The sequence below is a fragment of the Epinephelus moara genome, chromosome 6, assembly GCF_006386435.1.
Source record: "Epinephelus moara isolate mb chromosome 6, YSFRI_EMoa_1.0, whole genome shotgun sequence".
NCBI classification, from domain to species: domain Eukaryota; kingdom Metazoa; phylum Chordata; class Actinopteri; order Perciformes; family Serranidae; genus Epinephelus; species Epinephelus moara.
Genome location: NC_065511.1, coordinates 25,678,135 through 25,698,502, shown reverse-complemented (window position 1 = coordinate 25,698,502; position 20,368 = coordinate 25,678,135). Strand labels below are relative to the sequence as shown.

Below are 20,368 nucleotides of genomic sequence, written 5' to 3'. Positions count from 1 at the left end.
AGCCCTCAAAAGTGAAAACTAATGGGAAACTAGACTCACATCATCTTTTGGATTCCAGACAGCAGATCAGCCTAAGGAAAGCAGGTATGAGGATCTTCAACCACACTAACTTTCTCTTTCTCATCCCAACTTTTAACTATTTAGTGTCTGTTAACTCACAGTAAAATGGGTTTGTAAGTAGTTTTAGATTAGATATACACAATCAGAATATCTAGTTTGTTTTATATAACTGTGAATATAACCTCTGATACATAAAATGCAGTTGACAGAGCCTTATCTTTTTTGTTTTTAAAATATTTTGGTGATTTTAATGAGCTCATTTAAGATTTTTTCTTCTTTTTTCGTCAAAAGCCTACACAGAAAATTCTGACTCATTGTGATACAGGAGTCGTTTGTTGAGTACCGCAGATTAAAAAGGTCAAACCTATGTTCTCAAACAGTTTATCTGATTTAACTTTGGTACTGAATTCAAACACAATGACATAGGAAGGATATGAAGTTATAAAGCAGCCTTTGAGTGCTTATTGAATACATGTCTAGATTTTTTAGAGCATGTAGCACAAGACAATTTTAAGTCTCTTTGTCTTTCAGAAAGTTCACGACTGAGTTGACAAACTTGACGATGGCTTACAACAAATTCTTTATCGTCGTCTTTTGTCTTCTGAGCAGTAAGTACATTTTATTACCCCTTCTTCTTGCACACACATGCAGTTGTTTAGGTGGTCTTACACAGGAAACAGACACCACACACTTTTTGCACAACGGAAATTTAACTGACAGAGGTGTTGCTGCGTAGCATCAACAGCTAAACAAAAAAAAAGAAGCAGAAATTCATGTTTGCATGTTTTTTTCTTTTCTTCTTTCTCTAAGACCTGGCTGGGGCCCTCACAGGTACGTACAGCAAAAACAAGACACACACAACTTTGACATTCAATTCTTAATAATGTTTCATTTAGAAAAACAAGCAACACAAATGCAGAGCCAGACATCCGATGAATAATTTTTTCCAGACGGTTTTAGTTCACATCTTTCATCCCACTCTTTTCTCTCTCAGTCTGCCTCATTTACTTTCTGTCTGTGTTTGCCAGAGAGCACTGTGTCTTGCTACAGGATCGAGCCAGGGACAATAGCAGGCATCATTTGTGCAGATGTGCTGCTGACCCTCGTCATTGTTGTCGTCACCTACCGATGTGCCAGTGTTCGGCGTCAGAAGATTGAAAATGGTGAGGACACAGTCCTGATTTTATTGTGTTTGTATCTGAAATGTTGTTTGTTACAGCAAATGAAGTGTCAATGAAAAGGTTTATGAAGGATCGGCCTTTCACACCTGCTGTATGGAACTCCTGTTTTTATTGTGATGCACAGATTTTTTGTTTGCATTTGTGAAACTTTTTGGTGTTTTGTACTTTCATTTCAAGGTCCAGTGTGTAGGATGTATGAGCATCTATTGGCAGAACTGAAATCTGATATTCATGTGTATAATCACCTGAAAATAGAAATCTCTGTGGTTTTGTTATCTTAGAATAAGTTGTTATATCTGCATAGTGAGTGGGGCCTCTTCTGCGGAGTCCACCATGTTGTTGTTTTTTACCATAGCCCAGAATGGACAAACCAAACACTGGCTCTACACGGGGCCATCGTGGTTTTTGCATTGGCAACCATTGTTATCCTACAGGCTTCGCACACAGGAGAAGTTTCAGTTCTGCAACCTCACTGCTAGTTGCCACTGGAGTGGCAGTGGCCCAGAAGGTAGACCAGGTCATCCACTTATCGGAAGATCAGCGGGTCATCCCCAGCTCCTCCAGCCAGCATGCTGAAGTATACTTGGGCAAGAAGATACTGAACCCCAAATTGCTTCCGCAGATGGCACCATGTATGGTAGCCTTGGCCACCAGTGTGTGAACGTGTGTGTGAATGGGTGAATGTGACATATGTTACGTAAAAGTGCTTTGAGTGGTCAGAAGACGAGAAAAGCGCTTTACAAGTGCAGTCCATTTATTATTTACCATTTAAACCCTAAACACTGGACCTTTAATTACTCCTTTAACCCTGCTGTGTTCTGTGATAGTTCTGCATAGACACTGATTCTTTGTGCATTTGGTGACTTTCTATTTTCAAATACTAATTCTCTGTGTGTGTGTGTTTCTCTTCTCGTCTCTTCACAGCTAACAAAGTGTACATGAATGTCCGGGCCAACTGCAAGAGCTAATCTAAAAAAGATGCTGTACATTATAATATTATGTTACATCTTTTAGATCCTGTTTTGTCAAAAAACATATATATTAGAAAATGTTAGAAAAGGTAATTAAAGTCTTTTTACATTAAACTCTTTTGCAATAATCTAAACTAGAGTATCTTGTATATATTACATTCCTGCTCAGTAATTTGACTTACTACACAATTACTATTACATACAATACACTTGATGTGTAATGTCCCACATAGAAGATCTTGAACACTTTATAAAGAGCCTTTAACATTTAATCACAATAGGTAGTCTCCAGTTACTGTATATATTTGGAGTTATTAAGCAAAGCCTAACAAATAAGAGTTGTGTTAGACTCTTTAAACTAAACTCAAAGTGTGTAAATGAAACTTACCAACTTTGTGGATAAAATACCTCTAAATGCCCAGTTTCTTAAAATATTGGCACTGTAACCACACCATGCAGCACCCTCTGCAGGTGAGTTTTGGTAGCACAGTACTGTATTTTAACAGGCCCTGAAGACCTTATATAAATATATCTGTTATCAAAGATTGTACTGATACAAGTGATTTCTTTTTTTAAGACAGACCTGATGATTTAACATGATTTTTTTACAGTGTAGTATCAGACAAACCACTGTGCTGACAATGTATTAAGGAAAATGTTGATTGAGTAAAAATTCCAGCTTCAGCACATTAATAAAATAAGTTTAAAATACTTCCATGTGTGTTATGTTAAACTGATTTTACCATTTACTGAGAGAAGTAAAATGTTTTTAGTGTTCAATACTATGTCTGTGCATTCATATGTGTTTTGTTGGGTCACATGCCTTAAAAAGTTTTATTTCTTTCTCAAAAACATGTCTTTTCATCTATTTTATCACACTGTACAACAGTGACATCTGAGCAGCGTGACTAATACTGACCTGATTAGATTCAGGGCAGATGATGTCACCGTGTATTGAGGTGATATTGTGGTTAAACTGCTGTCTGCCGTTACAGTCAAATACAAAAAACAAACAAACTCTTGACCTTCATTAATTCAATATCTCTGCAACATCTGTCTGATCTACTTCCTCTACAGATGGACTGCATGTGTTCTCTCACTTTACGCAGCAGAAACACTCTTAAATAAAAACCCTGAGTGATTTTTGGTTGTGATGGTTTATAGCTGAACTGTCTTTTCTTTTTTCACACAATTTCGGAAGCTGTTGCTGGGTGTTGCTGCATTAGGAATTTCCCTTGAGCTTGTAATTGCTCAGTGTTGACTGACTTAAGGGCAGCTTTTGACACAGGTGCGTTATGTATAGATCCGAGCAGCTGGTTGATACAGATTTAATCTAAAGAGTGTTTCGAGGTTCAATTCTAGTGAGATCAATCATGCTTTTATTTTTTTTCCCCCTCTCTTTCTTTCACTGTTTTGTGAATGACACCAACACCTGCAGTTTATTTCCTTGTAACTGTAAGCCGGTAATTATTTGGTTTTCTATTTGATCCCTGAAAACTTCCTTCAGCTCTTACCCGGGGGGCATCCTGCAGGCTTATGGGTTTAACACTCTGTCTGTATAACTGAAAGATCCACCAAGTCTGCCTAATTCTTTATTGATCAATTATTAGGTGCTAATAGGGACAAATTTGGGTCTGAAATTTATAAAAAATTCTTGCTGGTAAGTCAATAATTATCATGTTATTAAAAAAAAATTACAAAAAATACTAATTAAGTCAATAATAAAGTTTTTTTTATTGTAATAAGTTGTTAATATGTGGATTTTTACAGAAGGTCAGAGGTCAAACAACCTATAATGAATTATTAGTGAAAAATGAAAATAAAATGCCCTGTTAGAAGAAGATAAGAAGAAATATTTCATAACTTGGCAACCCAGATGTTGCTCTTATTCATTATGATATCTATAAAGTATTGATAAATGATTTATTAACCATTTTATCATAGTGTGCTTTAGTGTTAGGAATAAAAACGTGGTCAAAAGGCTGCAGTTTGTCTCGCTGCAGCAAGACGTGTATAACTAAAAGGAAAAACATAATGTACCTGCTCTTTAAATATACATTCACTTTAAAGTTTTTCTAATTGTTTTGGATATTCTAGCTGTTCCCATTGAGTCTGATAACTACATGGGATGATACTTTTTTAATCAAGGCAGCTATCTTGTACAGCAAAATGTTTGAGAAACTCAGGTTTGATAAATCCATTTTATAGCTTTAAACCTCATCTTAATCAACTTTTATTCCTGATTTTCAAAATGATGTTAATCATATGTAACTTTACAAATGGCTCTGTTCAATTAACGTAATTTATTTTGTAATTTTCAATCTTATTAGTTTATAATGTGCAGCACTTTGCTACATCACTAAACATTTTATTATTGCTGTTGATGTGTCTGTGTTTGCTCAGTACACATGCTGTGTATGCTTGTATTATACATTTGTATTGCATGTATTTTATATCTAAATCCTTTTTAATATTTAGTTATTCGAACATTATGAAACTTAAAAGTCTCCTTGACAAAAACAGTAAAGGTGCACTTTCATTTCGCTGACAGGACATCACCATTAGCGTTAAACCTGTGGTTTAGCAAAGGCTCACAGACTAAAAGCAGCAGTGACTGTGGCCACCCGCCTGCTCTAAACCACAGGTCATGAGGAAATGCTCTATTCGGAGATACGATCGCATGAATTTCAGCAGAAACTGCAGGTGTAGTGAAGCTGACCTCACTGTGTACAGCTCCTTATCTTAGAATCACTTGGACGTGTTCATTTGATACTGTTTAAAAGACAAAAACGAAGGCCTGAATCCTCATGATGAAATGTGACAGAGTGGAAGAATTTCTGTTTTTAAGTATGACACCTGCAGCTCTCACATGAATGTGACATTACAGAGATGAAACACCAGCTTCCTCTTCTGTGAGTGGACTCCCTCCTCCTTACACAGTCACATATTGACAACCCTCACACCTCTGCCAGTGTCGCCTGTGGACAGCTCTTCATCTGTGAACCCTCCTACATCTGGCTTTCTTGTTTATGGGTGCGACAACACTGCCATTTGAAAGAGCACAGACGGACCGCTGGCCCTCGACCTGTCTGTCTCTCATTTCCTCCCCAGTCAGAGAACAACATAAAGAAGATGTCTGATGCTCTTTGCATTGTGGGTTCGATGTTTGGTGAGTGGGTTTCTATTTGTGTTTTGACAGTGAATAATTGTAGCGATGAGTTCAGGCACTCTCTCAGATGTTGGTTTTATCTGAGGTTTTAATACCTGTCTGTCTTTCAGGCTCAGCAGAAGGACAGCAAGGTAGGTTGCTTCTTTAACTCTACTCCTCTTGTGGGATGCTGGAACATGATGTGGGTTTTGGTTTTGTATTACAACACTGTCTTCACTCTTTCACAGGCTGTGATTCATGTTACCTGATAAACATGGGCTCTGTCATAGGCATTATTGCCTCTGATATCCTCTTGACCATCCTCATCACTGTTTCTGTGTTCTGCTTTGCGACTCACCAAAGGAGAAGGAGGGATTCTCATGATGGTGAGTGCTTACTTTATATGTATGGCTGCTGATTTGTGCCCATGCTGGGTGGTGATATGGCAGGTGGGGAGTAACTTTTTCTGATATAAAATCACAGGTAAAAGAAGTCTGCCGTCATCGGTATCAAAGAAAATGGCATCAGAGGTCACAGAATCTCCCTACCAGGTACAGCAAAAAAATATTAGAGCCTTAAAGATGCTAAATATGAAAATTATTTTAGGTTATGTGTGTTTCCATGATGAATTGTTTCGACTTTTTTCTGTAGGAGTTACATGGAGTCCAGTCAGATGTGTACAGTGAGCTTCGGCACTTTAGGAAATGAAACAATGGAACTATAAAAATGCAAGCTATATGTGGATGACACCACACACTCTTCTAAAACACATCCTGTTTTTCCAGTTGCAGTACACTCACGCAGTATTATAGGTAACAACGTACATTATGTTTTTGCATGTATAATAGATATATTAAGGACTGTGTTGTGCTGAATGTGATGTTCGCTGCTTCACATTCTTGTTTTTGTGAATCTTAAGCTGTTTTCAAATTTGTATTTAACTGATTGTAAATTAAAGTATTTAAAGGAAATGAAAAATATGTATTTGTATTTATATTTTCAGGAATTACTGGCAACTTGATTTCAGATACTGAGATAAAAGCGACAACTTAAAGGTAGATTTGGTTCTAGGTTATTAAAAAATGGTTGTTGTGCTCATTTCTGATGTCATTTTCTGACATTTCTGTAAACGCTGTAGCAGTTTACTGTGTTTAACCAGTTTCCATAAGTAAGCCGGACACAAATTTGTCAAAACTTCTTTATTTCACATGATCACACAAGAAAAAAAAAAAATCTAAATGTGGATGAAAAAGTCCCAGAAGCAACTACATTTGGAATCAGCCAGTCGATGACTCAACAGATGACAGCCCCTGACTCAGTATGAGGAAGAAATAGAATCTGGAAAAGGAGAGAAAAACAATTGCTATTCAACATTACACTCATATCAGATGAATAACAAAGCAAGGTCTAGGAAACTGTTTCTCATAATTAGACGAGGATGAAATGTAACTCATTTAAATGTGCATGATGTGGTGCGGTTCTTTCCCTGAACCAGACTGGACTGATAGAGATATAAGCACATTGGAAACACACCTTCGCATGATCATCAGGAGGCTCGGCTCTTTGCTGGAGCAGAGAAGCTACTGGGCATGTGCTCTGGAGGTGCTAAAACATATATGAGAAATGACAGATCTTTCAGGAAAGCAGTCACTGTATGCATCGGTTATCAAACACTGTTGTTACAATATTCACTAGTGGAAGAAAAAGCTGATCTTACCTATTGGATAGTACGTTTCAGAGCTGACAAATTCTCTAGTTTCTGTGGGAATATTAAATATCAATTGTTCATTCTTTGATTGCTCAGAGCACAATTCTCGGGGACACATGCCCCCAGTATTCAAATATGCTAGAAATATGGGTAGATGCAATCAATGTCAAACACTGTACTTGCTCCCTGTTTACTACTTTATTACTTTCAAATGTATTAGTGGAAAACTATTGAGTGTTATGTATGCTATATCAATGTCCATTGTTGTAGTTTTTGGAAAGTATTGGTATATAATTTTTAAAAATGTTATGTCATAGTATAGTCATAAAAACATCTTTAAAAATGTCATTATATGTCATAAAAAAAATTCATTAAAATGTCAGTGTGTAAACTTGTCTTGTGCATCCTTCAATCAAGCAAAAATGGCCTCAATAAGTGGTACTTATTATTATTGCTTTGTTTTATCTTTAACTATTGACCTATTTTTTTTATAAGGGTGAATATTTTTCTAAATGTATTTCACATATTTAATTTGTGTATTTCTTCCTGCTAAATACTTACTTTTTTAATTATTATTATTATTATTATTACCAATAAGTTTTCTCAGACGTTTTCTCTCTTATTATTTATCATACCACTAGGACTGTTTTTGAAGGCATATAACAAATGTTTTATCTGTATTTGAATATTTTGTTACTTTACCTTCAAAGAAAAGGAGAAAAAACACTTTGGAATTATGATGTGATGTAAGAATTGTGCCCCAATTTTGTTCTAAATAAAAATTTTAATTAACAAAACAAACAAAAAAATGGCACTCAAAACTTCTGATCTAAGATTTTTGTTTCAAAGTGCTCTAAAATGGTCAGATTAGTTGTTAAATTTCTCAAAAGAAAATTCAAGTGGGAATTTCCCACCAAAATCCCCCTGAAGGACCCCGCCCCAATGCCAAATATGTGGTGCTGTCCCTAAAAAAAGTACATTTGTTTAATAGAATCTGATCTTACCATCATGGTCCACATCTCCTCTGTTCCCAACTGGAGCAGGTCTGCCATTGTTTTCCTCCAAACTATCCGGATCCACCAGTTCTCTGCTTATGTATGGGGCCATCATACCATTCAACCCATGAACTCTTTCTGGTGTAGCCTTCCTCTGGAGACGGCCAGTCACTTGGTCCCCACTCAAACGAATAACATTTTGTCCTGACAAATTTTCAGCCCCTTGAGTGTTCATCATCACTCCTTCCTCACTGTTGAGATCAGTCCACTCTCTGCTTGCTGTGTCTGCCCCATGTGGCTCACCGAGCTCCCTGCTCCCCTGGTCCTGAACCAGCCTCCTGCTGATATTCACTGACCCCACATTGGTTTCCCACCTTGAAAATGCTTTCTCCACAACTTTAGGAATCATGATTTCATCACTGCCAAGGCCTTTGATCGCATCTGGAAAGAGCAAGTCATTAGAAACAATGAAATCATCTCATTTGCATGTTAGTATTAATTTGAATTCAAGGTAGCACACCTCTGCTTTCACTTCCATTTTTATCTGATACTTCAGGTCCTGAAATATAAAAAAAAAAAAAAACTTAGTTTTGTTCAAATTAAATGGAATATTTTTTCAACATTGAAATAAAAATGAAGCAAAAAATCACACCTGTTAATCCATTGGTGTTAAAATTCTCTGTAGATCTTGCCTCTGACATATCTGTGAATGGATTGTTAAAGAAATCTAAGGCACTCAATACAGCAATTTTTGAAAAAGCCTAGTCATAGGAACAGTTAAAAACATACCCATGGGTTTTAGCCATTAAGGCCTTCATCAGGGCAAGTGACTTACTCTTGTGACTGAATATCTGTGAATGAGTTTGCTGCTCTTTAAAGTGAAATTCTGCTCATGACAAGCTCCATAAAACAGCTTTTTGTGACAATTTGGAAATCAAGGTGAGACTTTAGTTATTTTATAGACATAATGGTACAGTATGATCCACTGCACCATCATGTACATATTTTAACAAGGGAGAAAAGAGCACAAAAATGTACCTTCAGAATCTTGCTCATTCACGGGCCTAGATGAAGGGTTTCGATTTACTGCAGACATGAGAAAACACATGATGATAATCACTGGGGTGGTTTTCATATGGTAACGATCAGATAATGTCAAAGATGCTCGCTACTGTACAACCTGGAGATTAGACTAAGCGATTAAGCAACACAGTTGCCAAGAACGTCTCTGTTCTGTTTTTTGTCTCTCATTCGTGACCTGGTGTTTGAAACTCATGTTTATGTTCATGGGGAACAAAAAGTACTTTGAGGATCTGGTGAGATGAGACCTTCCTGTTTTAAAACTGAATTTATCTCAGTGTGTGTGTGTGAGAGTTGTATTGTGAAACACAGACCTGTTGTACTTGCAGGTGTGGTCTTTTCAGTTGTCGTGCCAAATGCATCTATAACAAGAGTAATCGACAAGTTGTGTGATCAAAGTTTGCAGCAGTGGTATAAACAGGTATTAATGTCATTTCAAAAGGCAGTGCTGTGTCGGTTTTGCGTGTAAAAAAAAACATAAAATGATATAAAAATGACATTATCTCACCATTTAGGAGGCTTAACACATTTTCCCTTCGCGCTTGAAAAGAAAGAGAGACAAGGTGTTATTCCAGCTGTCCTATTTTATAAATCTTTAACGTACATTACAAAACATCTGATTATTTTTTCTCTCTTCAGGTGTGTTTACCTCTAATTGGGGCTGTTACCACCATATCTGCAAATGGAAGAAGCAGACAACACACAAAGCTGAAACAAATAAAACAACAATTAATTCAGGGTTGAAATGCGTGTTTAAGTTGAATTCATTGCATTTGCATCTTTGGGAAAACATATATTTCAATATATCAATTATCTATTAAACACAATATAAAAACTTACAGCTTCATTGTTGACGTTGGTCCTCAGTTGTGTCCACGGTTTGTCAGCAAGAGTGCTGTTACGCTCTTATGTACTACTGCCGCTTCATCCTGATTTTTCACCTTTAATAGGTCTCACCCCGGTTAATTACAGATTCTAACATGACGTATCAGATTCAGTGGTGAAAGACTTCTTCTGTGTGTTTAACAGTGCATGACTTACAGGCAGAGGCGCAGTAGTTTGAGTTTACAAGGGTCTATTCATGATATCAACTCCACATTCAAACTCAAACAGAATCTTTCTCATTATTTTGTGTTGATTACAGGTGGTTGGTTACTTCGGGAAAAGGCCCCTGGCTTTTTCTTTGACTGAGGTAAATGATGCCACAGAAAAGGTATTGTTTTTGTCACTGTTTCGCCATTGTCCTTTTACCCAGTGAGCCCTATATTTTGCCTAACAAAGAGCTTTTTAAAGCAGGCCGGCCCTGCACTGAGCATCTATAGAGATGCCTCTTGGTAGAAGTATCCTGAAATGGAGGGCACAATAATGCAGTACTTAAAGCAACAAGTTAGGAAACAGTGTGAATTGCAGTCTCATGTGTGTGCATGCTGTGCTAATACTAAAAATACTTCATAAAATGTGAATTGTGTAGGCCTGCTGAACTATATAGGCCCTCAACAGTCTTATAACAGAGCTCATGGTGGTTAAATGTGCATGTTGCTTGTGGAAATGACCAGTGAGTTTGGGGTATACAAATGACATTATAATTGTGACTGAATGCTGAATGCACATGCAGATAAAAGTTTGTGCCTCAGTCAGACCTGTTGGTGGCAAAGGGAGCTACAATCTCCCCCATGAAAAGGAAAAAGGTAGAGCGCCCTCTGCAGGAGAGGCTGTTCGCACTAAGCTCTTGATCCCAAGCATCGCCATATTGACGTCCCAACAACGCTGAGAGGTAATCGTGTTATTTAACCACAAATCGTCGCAGGTTTGGACCCGCTGTTGAGTGTTTTATACGTGCGGAAAAGCCGAGAACAAGCCACACAGCCTCGGTGCCTTTCTACGACTCGATCACAGTGTTTGTAGGATGTTTTTTCAAGGCGTTGTCAGTCAGTTGCCTCGCCAGCCAGCAGGCTATTCACTCCCCTAGCATGCTAGCTTAGCACTTTCTAGCTTTAGGAAATATATTTTTCGAAGCCGGTTGTTTAGCTGTACGTAAATAATAATCACTATAATTATTATTTGACCGTTTCGACGCGGCGTGTTTACTTATTCACGTTACAGCCCCTTAATGTGGCCGAAAGCTAGTTGTGACTTTCCAACCGGCTTTTCCCTCTGCTGTTGACGAGCTAATGCTAACGAGCTAGCAGCCCGACCAGCTGCCCGGTTCGCCTGATAGCTAGCTGCTAGCCGTTAGCTCCGCTGCACTTGTGCAGGCCTTGGGCCACAGAGGGTTTGTGCGTACACTCACCTTTTCATTTAAGTATTTAGCGGGCAAACTGGTTATAACTGAACGAGTGTCTTGTGCCAGGGAGACCATTTGTCTGTTGAATGCATTTAATAAACCCATTACTTTAATGTAGCCTCACTTAGCTGCATTGGCTCACATAGTTTGTTCATGTTTGCTTAATTGACAGCATTGATTTTAATCAACCTACTTTCTGCCTTTTTCAACAGGAGATACTGCCTTGGTGTAGCCCCCAGTGATGACTGTATTGAGCCCTGTACCTCCTGATTAGACTGGTTGGATGCCCCCTTTTAACATTCAGGTCTCTGTCATTTCACACGCCACAACATGTAGACTAATGATTTAGTTTCTGATGATTTTTCTTTGTTAGGATCCGTGTTATTAAAATCAAATGTGGCTAATTTGAGTTACTATTTTTTGCTGCCTTGGATGAAACATCCGCAGTATCGTTTGAAAGTCACGTATACAGATCAGCATCCTGTGTAACTGGGGAAAACGTTTTCGAGTTAAGATGTCTTTTAAGTCTTGATTAGCATTTCTCAGTTCTACATCTGGTGTTGAACCAATGTGGTGTATTTGGCTGTAGTTGGCTAACTGTCTGTTTTTATCTGTGTGCCCATTTAGCTTTCTTACCATAAAGGCATCTCAACTGCTCCTGTCTCAATTCATCCAACACCATCATCCTGGAGGGAACCTCCCAGGTATTGTGTTGCCTTATATATAGATTACCTTATATCACCTTTTTACTTATACAATGTCTTTAAGTGTAAACCACTATATGCTTTGATTTGACTCACGTTTTCTCCGTAATGTGCATCTATTTTTGCTGCAGTCTTAATTAACTAACTTTTTAATATTATTTGTTTTAGGAGATTTAGAGAAGATCCCGTGTAGAATATGTCTGGCCCTGTCCCAAGCCGCTCTCGAGTTTACCCTGATGTAAACACACAGAGACCTCGGGAATACTGGGACTATGAGTCCCATGTCGTTGAATGGGGGTAAGGCAAATGGCCGCTGTTGGTGCTTTAGTTGTACTTGTTGAGTTTCAGCATCGTTCATCATGGTTTTTGTTTTGTTTTGTAGGAACCAAGACGACTATCAGCTAGTCAGAAAACTAGGGAGAGGCAAATATAGTGAAGTGTTTGAAGCCATAAACATCACAAACAATGAAAAAGTGGTCGTCAAAATACTGAAGGTAAGGAAATAATCATCTGATTATCCTGATACCTTCTACGTTTTGTGTTTCAGTTAAAGTCATAAATTTTGTCAGCTCGGTGGAGATACCTCACATGCCTTTGTCTGTTCACAGCCGGTCAAGAAAAAGAAAATCAAGAGAGAAATAAAGATCCTGGAGAATCTGAGGGGTGGCCCAAATATCATCTCACTGTTAGATATCGTCAAGGATCCTGTGGTAATTTTATTCTCCTTTTTGTAGGAACCTAAATATGTATAAAGTTTAATGCAAACACACATGTACATTTTATCTCTTGTTTTTCTTTCAGTCCCGAACCCCTGCTTTGGTCTTTGAACATGTGAACAACACAGATTTCAAGGTAACTATCAACGATTTGTTGAGTTGTAATTTTGGATATGCTAATGCTTAATCCTTTTTTTTTTTATATATATATATATCACGTCTCATATATTTGTTTGTTTGTTTGTTTGTTTTTTACAGCAATTGTATCAAACCCTATCTGACTTTGACATACGGTTCTACATGTACGAAATCTTAAAGGTAAGAAGCGTCTTTTGTTACGCTCAGTTTGTTACACTGTATTTTATGGTCTGCATTGGTTGTTCATTTGCCAGAAACATTATCTAAAGCTTGAGTTACTTCAGTTTAACATTCCTTTTTGCCTAACAGGCTCTGGATTACTGCCACAGTATGGGGATTATGCACAGAGATGTCAAGCCACACAACGTAATGATTGATCATGAACACAGAAAGGTATTATCTCACGTGCTGACCATTCCTCATTTCTTGTCTTCCCAACTGTGACACTAGGTAATAACAGTTGAATAAAAAAAATGCGCTCAACTTAATTTTCTTAAACTTCCAGCTCCGCCTAATCGATTGGGGTTTGGCAGAATTCTATCACCCAAACCAGGAATACAACGTGAGAGTGGCATCGAGGTACTTCAAAGGACCTGAACTGCTGGTAGACTACCAGGTGAGCCTCCTATACACTTTGTTTTATTTCTTAAATGATGCCAGATTTACACAAATTGGTTTTTGGATTTATAGTACTACAGATGAGATGTACCTTTGATTTTATAAAAGCAGCCATGAAGCCAGTTAAAACTGTTTCACCGTTCTATATTATCCATAGATGTATGACTACAGCCTGGACATGTGGAGTTTGGGTTGCATGCTCGCCAGCATGATCTTCAGAAAGGAGCCTTTCTTTCACGGTCACGACAACTACGATCAGGTATGTGTAGTCAGGCCTTTGTAATGAAGTCTTTTGTGTATGTGGTCACAAACCTGCGGCCTAAAGAGAGCATTGCATCATACATAGTATCATCAGTTTTACATTGTCAAACCACATTTTTGTCATACTGGACATTGGCCACATAGCAGCTCTCCTGGAGCACCTGGGATTTTATGTCTTTCTCAAAGTTATATCAGCTGTTATTGAGCAAGGCTAGACATTTATTATGAACTTTTTGGGAGTTTGGACACAGGTCACAACACATTTTACTACCATGCATGTGGTCATTTGTGTTGTATCAGAATCAGAAATACTTTATTGATCCCTGAGGGGAAATTATTTATGTCACAGGTGCTCCTTGCAAGAGAGGAAAGATACGTGAAAATATAAGAAATTTAAACAGTAGTATTAACAAATATATAGTTAAATAAACAGGAATTATTAATAAACATAAACGTAAATAAATATATATATATATATACATATATATATTGTAAACTGAACAAGATTATTTACACAAACAGAATATATACAGTCAGGGTGAATGGGGTTATTGCACAAGTTAAATTAAATTATTGCAGTGTGTGAAAAAGTCTCAGGGCCACTCAGAGGGAGGAGTTGTACAGTTTGATGGCCACAGGCAGGAATGATTTCCTGTGGCGCTCAGTGGTACATCTTGGTGGTATGAGTAGCCTCTCCATACATACACTTTAACATTGAGCATAGTATTTCCAATTTATTCCATGGCTCTTTGGGCTTGTGTTACTATAAATTTATGTGACACTACAATTAAAATGCTGTTTCAGATCTATTGGTAGGCAATAGTAAATGTTGATTTAACATTTTATTCAAATTTGATTTTGAATAATCTCCTATAATTAACACACTGTGCTCAGATGTAGAACTCATTATTTCTCTAGAGATCAGTCAAATCATGTATAATTCTATGAAATTAATTAAAAGTAAGGTTTGCGTAATAAATTAAGGAAAGTTTGCTATTTTCAAAATATCAAAAATAGACTTGTCTAACTAATTAAAAATTCTAATGTTCAAGATGAGTGTAAGCAGGGTTGGAAATTAGCACCAGCCATCAGCCAAATGCTGGTAAAATAAGCAAGTAGCTGCTAGATTTGCTTCACTCACCAGCCAAAAAAACAGTGGTAATTTATTGAGTGACTGGTAGATTTTGGAATCCGCCAGCCACAGTGGCAGGTGGACAAAGAAGTAATATAGGCAGTGAAACCTACTTATTACTGAGGGATGTCCACTGGTTTACAAATCTCTTCAAACTGTAAAAATAATTAATGTAACATGCACATTGTTTATTTTCAACATTAATTTCTACATCACTAGTTTCCCATAATTACTTCTTCATTGACTCCATACAAACCCACTCCCTTATTGACTATAACACTATAAACTGTGAAAGAATCCATGCCCCGTAACACCCTGCATATGCTTTAACAACTCTTTTAATGGTTGAATTATGCTTCCTCTTATTTGCAGCTTGTGCGAATCGCAAAAGTACTCGGCACAGAGGACCTCTACGACTACATCGACAAGTACAACATTGAGTTGGATCCACGGTTCAATGACATTCTCGGAAGGTAAAACATTGTGGCCGTTTGACCATGGCGAAGTATCATTGACTGTTTTGACGAAGATTTTGACTAATGAATGTCTCACATTAAAGGAATACTTCACTCAAAAAACAACCATTTGTCAATCAGTTACTTATCAGGACATGACTAACTGTTAGTCATGCTGTGTTACTTTGAATCAGTGAAGAAAATTTTGTTTCTCTCACGTCTCCACGGAACAGCGAACATAGTGATTTACTGATGATATTGGGATCATGTTTAACAACAGCAGAACTATATCAGAACATCAGTTTACAAACTCTCACACAACTACTGCAGTGTAATCCAAGTCTTATTTATCCAGTCATATGCTCAGTCCCTCCCGAACACATGTATTTTCGCTAAAACCTCACTATTTAAAAGTGAACTGAACATGAAACGTATCTGTGCTCTCTTCAAAGCCTGTTTTCTTTTTGTGAAAATTCATGTGTTTGGGAAGTACTGATCATAAGACTGGAAAATTAGACAGTCAATTAGATCATTGTTTGCTGTTTTCCGTGGAGGCACGCAAGAAAACCAAAGTTTTCTTCACGAATTCAAGGTAACACGGCATGACTGACTGATTAATAAATGGTCTTTTGTGAGTAAAGTGTTCCTTTAACACTCGATCACTGGTTTGTTTGCCCACAGACACTCCCGCAAAAGGTGGGAGAGGTTTGTGCACAGCGAGAACCAGCACCTGGTCAGCACAGAGGCTCTAGACTTCCTGGACAAACTGCTGCGCTATGACCATCAAGCCCGCCTCACGGCCAGAGAGGCCATGGATCATCCCTACTTCTGTAAGTTTGTCTCTCCCTGTTTTTATCACCCCGCCTTCATCTCTTACTCATTGCCTGAGTCAACTGTGTTAAGTGGCTTGATTGTGTCAACACATTTGAGGCGCTCAAATAGACTCTTGTTCGCAGATCCCATCGTTAAAGATCAGGGAAGAGGGGCCACTCCTGGAGGGATGGCTGCCAGCTCCACGCCAGTCAGCTCCTCAAGTATGATGGCCGGTAAGTACTCCTGCTCAGGACGACACATTCCTCTCACAATCTGAGTATTTAAAGGTTCCCTATGCGACATTCAGAGCCTTTATATAGAAGCAAACTACTGTTTTCTATGTAAAGATGAAGTGAAGTAATGGCTTCCTGAGCAGAAAATGAAGTCATGCTACTTCTGTGTGTGTGTTGTAATCTGAGCTTCTCTGTGGTTATGCTCAATGCTAGATATATACACGCACACAGACGGGAGCTTTCTGTCCATACTTGGCGCTCATTTTGTCCGTATTTGTGCACGTTTTCTAAAAGTGTACAGATACGGACAAAACGTAGCAGTAGCATCGGAGATCGTAAGGGCATTTTAGAATTGTCAAAGCAAAATATCACCGTAGGACAGAGAAAGAAAAAAATGGCAGAACAAATTGGTTATATAGTAAAAAGACTTCTCCGTCCACGTCACAGTGTATTTAATGGCCTCACAGACCACCACCATCTACAACACTGCCTCTGTTAAAGGCACATAATTACAACTTTCTCCACCGTCGCCATGTTTGTTGTTGTCAGAAACATTTGACTCTGCCTTCTAGAGCCATGCAGTGGATGTATCTATGCCAACATAAAGGCAGTGACAGTCACAACATTTGCAATGAAAGTATATATTTTTATACGTAAAGGGAGTATAATGAGCCGTAAGCTGGTCCAGTCTTGCGTGCATGTTGATTTATGTGTCTGCCACTGGCTGACTTATCACAGCTGCTTTGCATTGGGCTCAGACGGCAGTTATCGCTGCCATTGGGACAGCGTTGTTGTGGAAGTGTAGCGCCCACCCTCTGGTTCCCCAATGGTCAACATTGTTAGCACAGTTGGCATTGTTGCCGTGGTTTAGCTTTGTCTATGGAGTTAGCATTGTTAGCTGCTAGCCGCCAGCTCAGCCACCTCCATGTTGAGAACCGTGTCCAGACAACTCGAATGCTCGGAATTTTGCATCAAGCTTCTTTGAGAATGTTATGTCTTTTAAAAATAGCTGAAATAAGATTGTGACAGACTCTGTCTCTGTTTTCTGACTAATTTGGGCGGACAATTAGAGATGCAGCTGGAGAAATGGTCAGATTGTAAGAAACGCTACATCACAATCTGACTGTTTCATTGGCTGCAATCAAAGTTATATCTCTATATTTATATCCGATTGTGATGACATGTAAATATGACTGGTTACCAAATGGTTAACGAGCCCACTGTTTCTCCTCAGGCATCACCTCAATGTCCTCCTCACAGCCACTGGCTAACATTGCTGGATCACCCGTCATCTCTGCTCCCAACACTCTGGCCACACAAGTCCCCGCAGCCACCGGGGCTCAACCCTGAAGCCACTTCCTCACCCGTGTTTATGTGTGCTCATGGCCATGTCCTGCCTAGCTCTCACTGCGGCCCAGGGCCATGGCTCCCCTTTTTATGTTGAAAATAACAAAGAAGAAGATTTAAATTGCTTTTCACATTCAGTTATATTTTGACACCTGGACTTGACAGAAATGTATTGTTGCACCTGTCAGGATTATTAGAATTAATTTGGGTGTGTTATTTGACAATGCCATTGTCTAGAAACTCTAATAAGATGTAGACATGAAGAGAATGGATAATAAAATTTATTTTGTATGTTCCAAATATACAGTCTTGCTTGAAACTGTTTGATGGGGATCCTGCTGTATTACACTGTGAACCTTTACAAGACTTCACATAACAAGAGTCAGGAATCTGGTGTGCCCCACCTAACAGTGCTCGCCGGTTGCACACGATGTAATGTGCAGGAGTTGTTGGTGTTTTGAAGTTGTTAGATGCTATAATTCTTTAATTGGACTTTTGTAGATATTCTACAGTTACTGTCAGGTTGCATGCACCCAATGCTGAGTATCACAGGGTCAATAGTTTGCCAATTTTATGTTACTTTCACTTCTATATGTGTATGTATGTGTTCATGTTTGTTTTTTATGAAGTCTCTTACACATGATTTTGATTACATAGACAATTTTGTAACTTTTTGTTTTATGTTGGGAGGAGTCATCACCTACAAAAACAACTTCAAAAATAAACAATTTAAACAGGTTTTGCAGGCGCGACATGTTATTGAGTATACCGTCTGTAGAGTAGTCGCACTGGCAATGTGAGAGAATTCATAATGGAGGAGTGTAGTCAGCATATCCCATGGGACAATTTGCCTTTTGATAATGAATTAATTTTGGCACCAAATGATTTAGTGTGTGATCAAAGCAGAGTGGATTCCCCAGCTTTCTCGCTCTGTGTTCATACAGTCACATCTGAACAGAGTGCAGTGCCTTTATCCTTAATCATTTTCTACAGTGTTTTTTTTTTATTGTTATCATTGAAGTATGTAGGCATAAAATGTGTCTCTCTACAAATTTCGAGAGAGCATCAAAAGAATGAGCAAACCTTTTCCTGTCAGTGCTGGCCAACACAGGGAGGACATGCACACCCCAGACTATATCACACTCCAACTAACTACAGTAAAGAGGAAAATAAGTCTGCAGGGCTCACACATGTTCTCTGATGGAAAAGAACTGAGGCTAGCTAAAACCAGGCAGTGCTAAGGTGATATGGAACTTAAAGGGGCTGAAAAAACTAGCTGCCGCTTCCTCTTAGAACATTTGATGGGGTGCACACGAACACGCAGGATCCAGGGAGCTGTTTCAACATTTTATCACAGACAGGGCAATTGAACACTTCAGTGGTGGTTGTCGGATGATTTTTTTCTATATCTGCATAATGTTAAACAATAATAATGAAAATAATAGTAAATTAGGTATCATTTAATTTACATCATTTATGCATGTTATGGTGTTACTCTTTCTCTTCATACAACTACAGGTTAAACTTAGGAATCTTAGAACAGTGACACAAAACAATCTGTTAACTTTAAATAATACGTACAGGATTAACAAAGTAAAACTTTATTAACTTTTGTTTGGAGGGGAAAAGAGTCACAGGCCTGAAGGGTGGAGTTTTATAATCTTGGGGGAGTGGTCTAGTCAGATGATGTAAGTGGGGTGAAGACTTGTGGGGCAAATAAGGTTTTATAAATAAGGTTTTCATCTTGGGCTCTTGGGCTCATCCCTCTGTCCCTCTGTCCTTGGACCCTCATGACGTATAAGGAAAAACTCCCCAAAAAACCTTTAACAGGGAAAGAAATTGGTAGAAACCTCAGGAAGAGCAACTGATTTCAGTAATAATATAATAATACCCAGCCAACATTTATATGTGGGGCCCATGTGTGTAGTAAGTAGGCTGAAAAATGGGCCCCCAATGGGTCTGTCCACAGGTTCAATATTGGCCCCATGCCAGGGTGGGTTATCTAAGTGGACCCCAGATAAGACGCCAATTTTGGACCCATACCCTCTTGGTACCCAGGATGCACTAGCATAACCTATGTGGGGCCAACTTGGGTAAACCCATCCATGTGGACAAAAATGTTTGTCAGTGATGAAACATGACTGTCCCATTTTACCTGAACATGCCATCAGAGTGAGATAGGGGCTCTCCCTGTGTTTAAAGGTCCAAAGTTTGTCCATTATTTTACTTGGCAACATATTTTCTTTACAGAAATAAAGCAGAGTTCATAACAAGCCCTGAAAGTAACACTCGCAGGTAGTCTTAAGAGTTTTAGGAGGTTTCCTTGGTTGATATGTTATCTATACCATAGTGTCCCACATGACCTGACTTCACCCTAGATGACCCCTGCCATAATGCCAATAGGCCTACGTAAGACTTCAGTTATTAGTTATTGCACAACTGTGCAGTTAAAGTCCATTTGGACGCTCAATTACAAGGACAGTACTATGTGTAGAAATCATGTTATGTCTGCGGTGCTATCTCA

At 38.4% G+C, this 20,368-nt stretch overlaps 4 protein-coding genes and 1 long non-coding RNA gene across 6 annotated transcripts in view; 3 read left to right on the top strand and 2 right to left on the bottom strand.

The window, feature by feature from the left end:
- The window catches only part of LOC126391588 (uncharacterized), a 256,397-nt gene that overhangs the window by 120,839 nt on the left and 115,190 nt on the right, over positions 1-20,368 (bottom strand). The gene's annotated exons all lie outside the window — the stretch shown is intronic.
- On the top strand, positions 29-2,994 carry hcst (hematopoietic cell signal transducer). Its single transcript, XM_050046450.1, has 5 exons — positions 29-84; positions 592-668; positions 871-891; positions 1,089-1,223; positions 2,166-2,994. Exons 2-5 carry the CDS (start codon positions 623-625, stop codon positions 2,207-2,209), a joined length of 246 nt encoding a protein of 81 aa, XP_049902407.1. The 5' UTR covers positions 29-84; positions 592-622; the 3' UTR covers positions 2,210-2,994.
- tyrobp (transmembrane immune signaling adaptor TYROBP) lies at positions 5,243-6,354 on the top strand. The gene is made up of 5 exons (XM_050046449.1): positions 5,243-5,381; positions 5,492-5,512; positions 5,609-5,746; positions 5,844-5,911; positions 6,012-6,354. The coding sequence occupies exons 1-5, from the start codon at positions 5,345-5,347 to the stop codon at positions 6,066-6,068; spliced, it is 321 nt and encodes a 106-aa protein (XP_049902406.1). The 5' UTR covers positions 5,243-5,344; the 3' UTR covers positions 6,069-6,354.
- On the bottom strand, positions 6,539-10,048 carry LOC126391579 (uncharacterized). Of its 2 annotated transcripts, XM_050046446.1 has the most exons (11): positions 9,984-10,048; positions 9,793-9,851; positions 9,652-9,684; positions 9,458-9,505; positions 9,102-9,149; positions 8,716-8,766; positions 8,584-8,622; positions 8,073-8,504; positions 7,078-7,119; positions 6,894-6,965; positions 6,540-6,698 (listed from the first exon to the last, which is right to left on the bottom strand). In XM_050046446.1, the coding sequence occupies exons 1-10, from the start codon at positions 9,989-9,991 to the stop codon at positions 6,907-6,909; spliced, it is 819 nt and encodes a 272-aa protein (XP_049902403.1). In that variant the 5' UTR covers positions 9,992-10,048; the 3' UTR covers positions 6,540-6,698; positions 6,894-6,906. The 2 variants fall into 2 exon arrangements, with proteins under 2 accessions (XP_049902404.1, XP_049902403.1); XM_050046447.1 differs by lacking the exon at positions 9,102-9,149 and having other exon boundaries at positions 6,539-6,698.
- LOC126391575 (casein kinase II subunit alpha-like) lies at positions 10,791-18,583 on the top strand. The gene is made up of 15 exons (XM_050046441.1): positions 10,791-10,917; positions 11,640-11,731; positions 12,055-12,131; positions 12,300-12,428; positions 12,514-12,625; positions 12,740-12,841; positions 12,933-12,983; positions 13,106-13,165; positions 13,295-13,378; positions 13,491-13,601; positions 13,761-13,862; positions 15,369-15,469; positions 16,133-16,281; positions 16,408-16,497; positions 17,732-18,583. The coding sequence occupies exons 4-15, from the start codon at positions 12,328-12,330 to the stop codon at positions 17,845-17,847; spliced, it is 1,179 nt and encodes a 392-aa protein (XP_049902398.1). The 5' UTR covers positions 10,791-10,917; positions 11,640-11,731; positions 12,055-12,131; positions 12,300-12,327; the 3' UTR covers positions 17,848-18,583.

Bases quoted from the DNA above. Each gene is read 5' to 3' on its own strand.
- hcst (XM_050046450.1), top strand. From the start codon at position 623: ATGGCTTACAACAAATTCTTTATCGTCGTCTTTTGTCTTCTGAGCA. The intron at 892-1,088 runs GTACGTACAGCA...TGTGTTTGCCAG, and splicing joins CCTGGCTGGGGCCCTCACAG to AGAGCACTGTGTCTTGCTAC. The intron at 1,224-2,165 runs GTGAGGACACAG...GTCTCTTCACAG, and splicing joins GCGTCAGAAGATTGAAAATG to CTAACAAAGTGTACATGAAT.
- tyrobp (XM_050046449.1), top strand. From the start codon at position 5,345: ATGTCTGATGCTCTTTGCATTGTGGGTTCGATGTTTG. The intron at 5,382-5,491 runs GTGAGTGGGTTT...TCTGTCTTTCAG, and splicing joins CATTGTGGGTTCGATGTTTG to GCTCAGCAGAAGGACAGCAA. The intron at 5,747-5,843 runs GTGAGTGCTTAC...ATAAAATCACAG, and splicing joins AAGGAGGGATTCTCATGATG to GTAAAAGAAGTCTGCCGTCA.
- LOC126391575 (XM_050046441.1), top strand. From the start codon at position 12,328: ATGTCTGGCCCTGTCCCAAGCCGCTCTCGAGTTTACCCTGATGTAAAC. The intron at 13,602-13,760 runs GTGAGCCTCCTA...TATTATCCATAG, and splicing joins AACTGCTGGTAGACTACCAG to ATGTATGACTACAGCCTGGA. The intron at 16,282-16,407 runs GTAAGTTTGTCT...TCTTGTTCGCAG, and splicing joins CATGGATCATCCCTACTTCT to ATCCCATCGTTAAAGATCAG.
- LOC126391579 (XM_050046446.1), bottom strand. The intron at 9,685-9,792 runs GTAAACACACCT...TTTCTTTTCAAG, and splicing joins GGTAACAGCCCCAATTAGAG to CGCGAAGGGAAAATGTGTTA. The intron at 8,623-8,715 runs GTGTGATTTTTT...TTTATATTTCAG, and splicing joins TAACACCAATGGATTAACAG to GACCTGAAGTATCAGATAAA.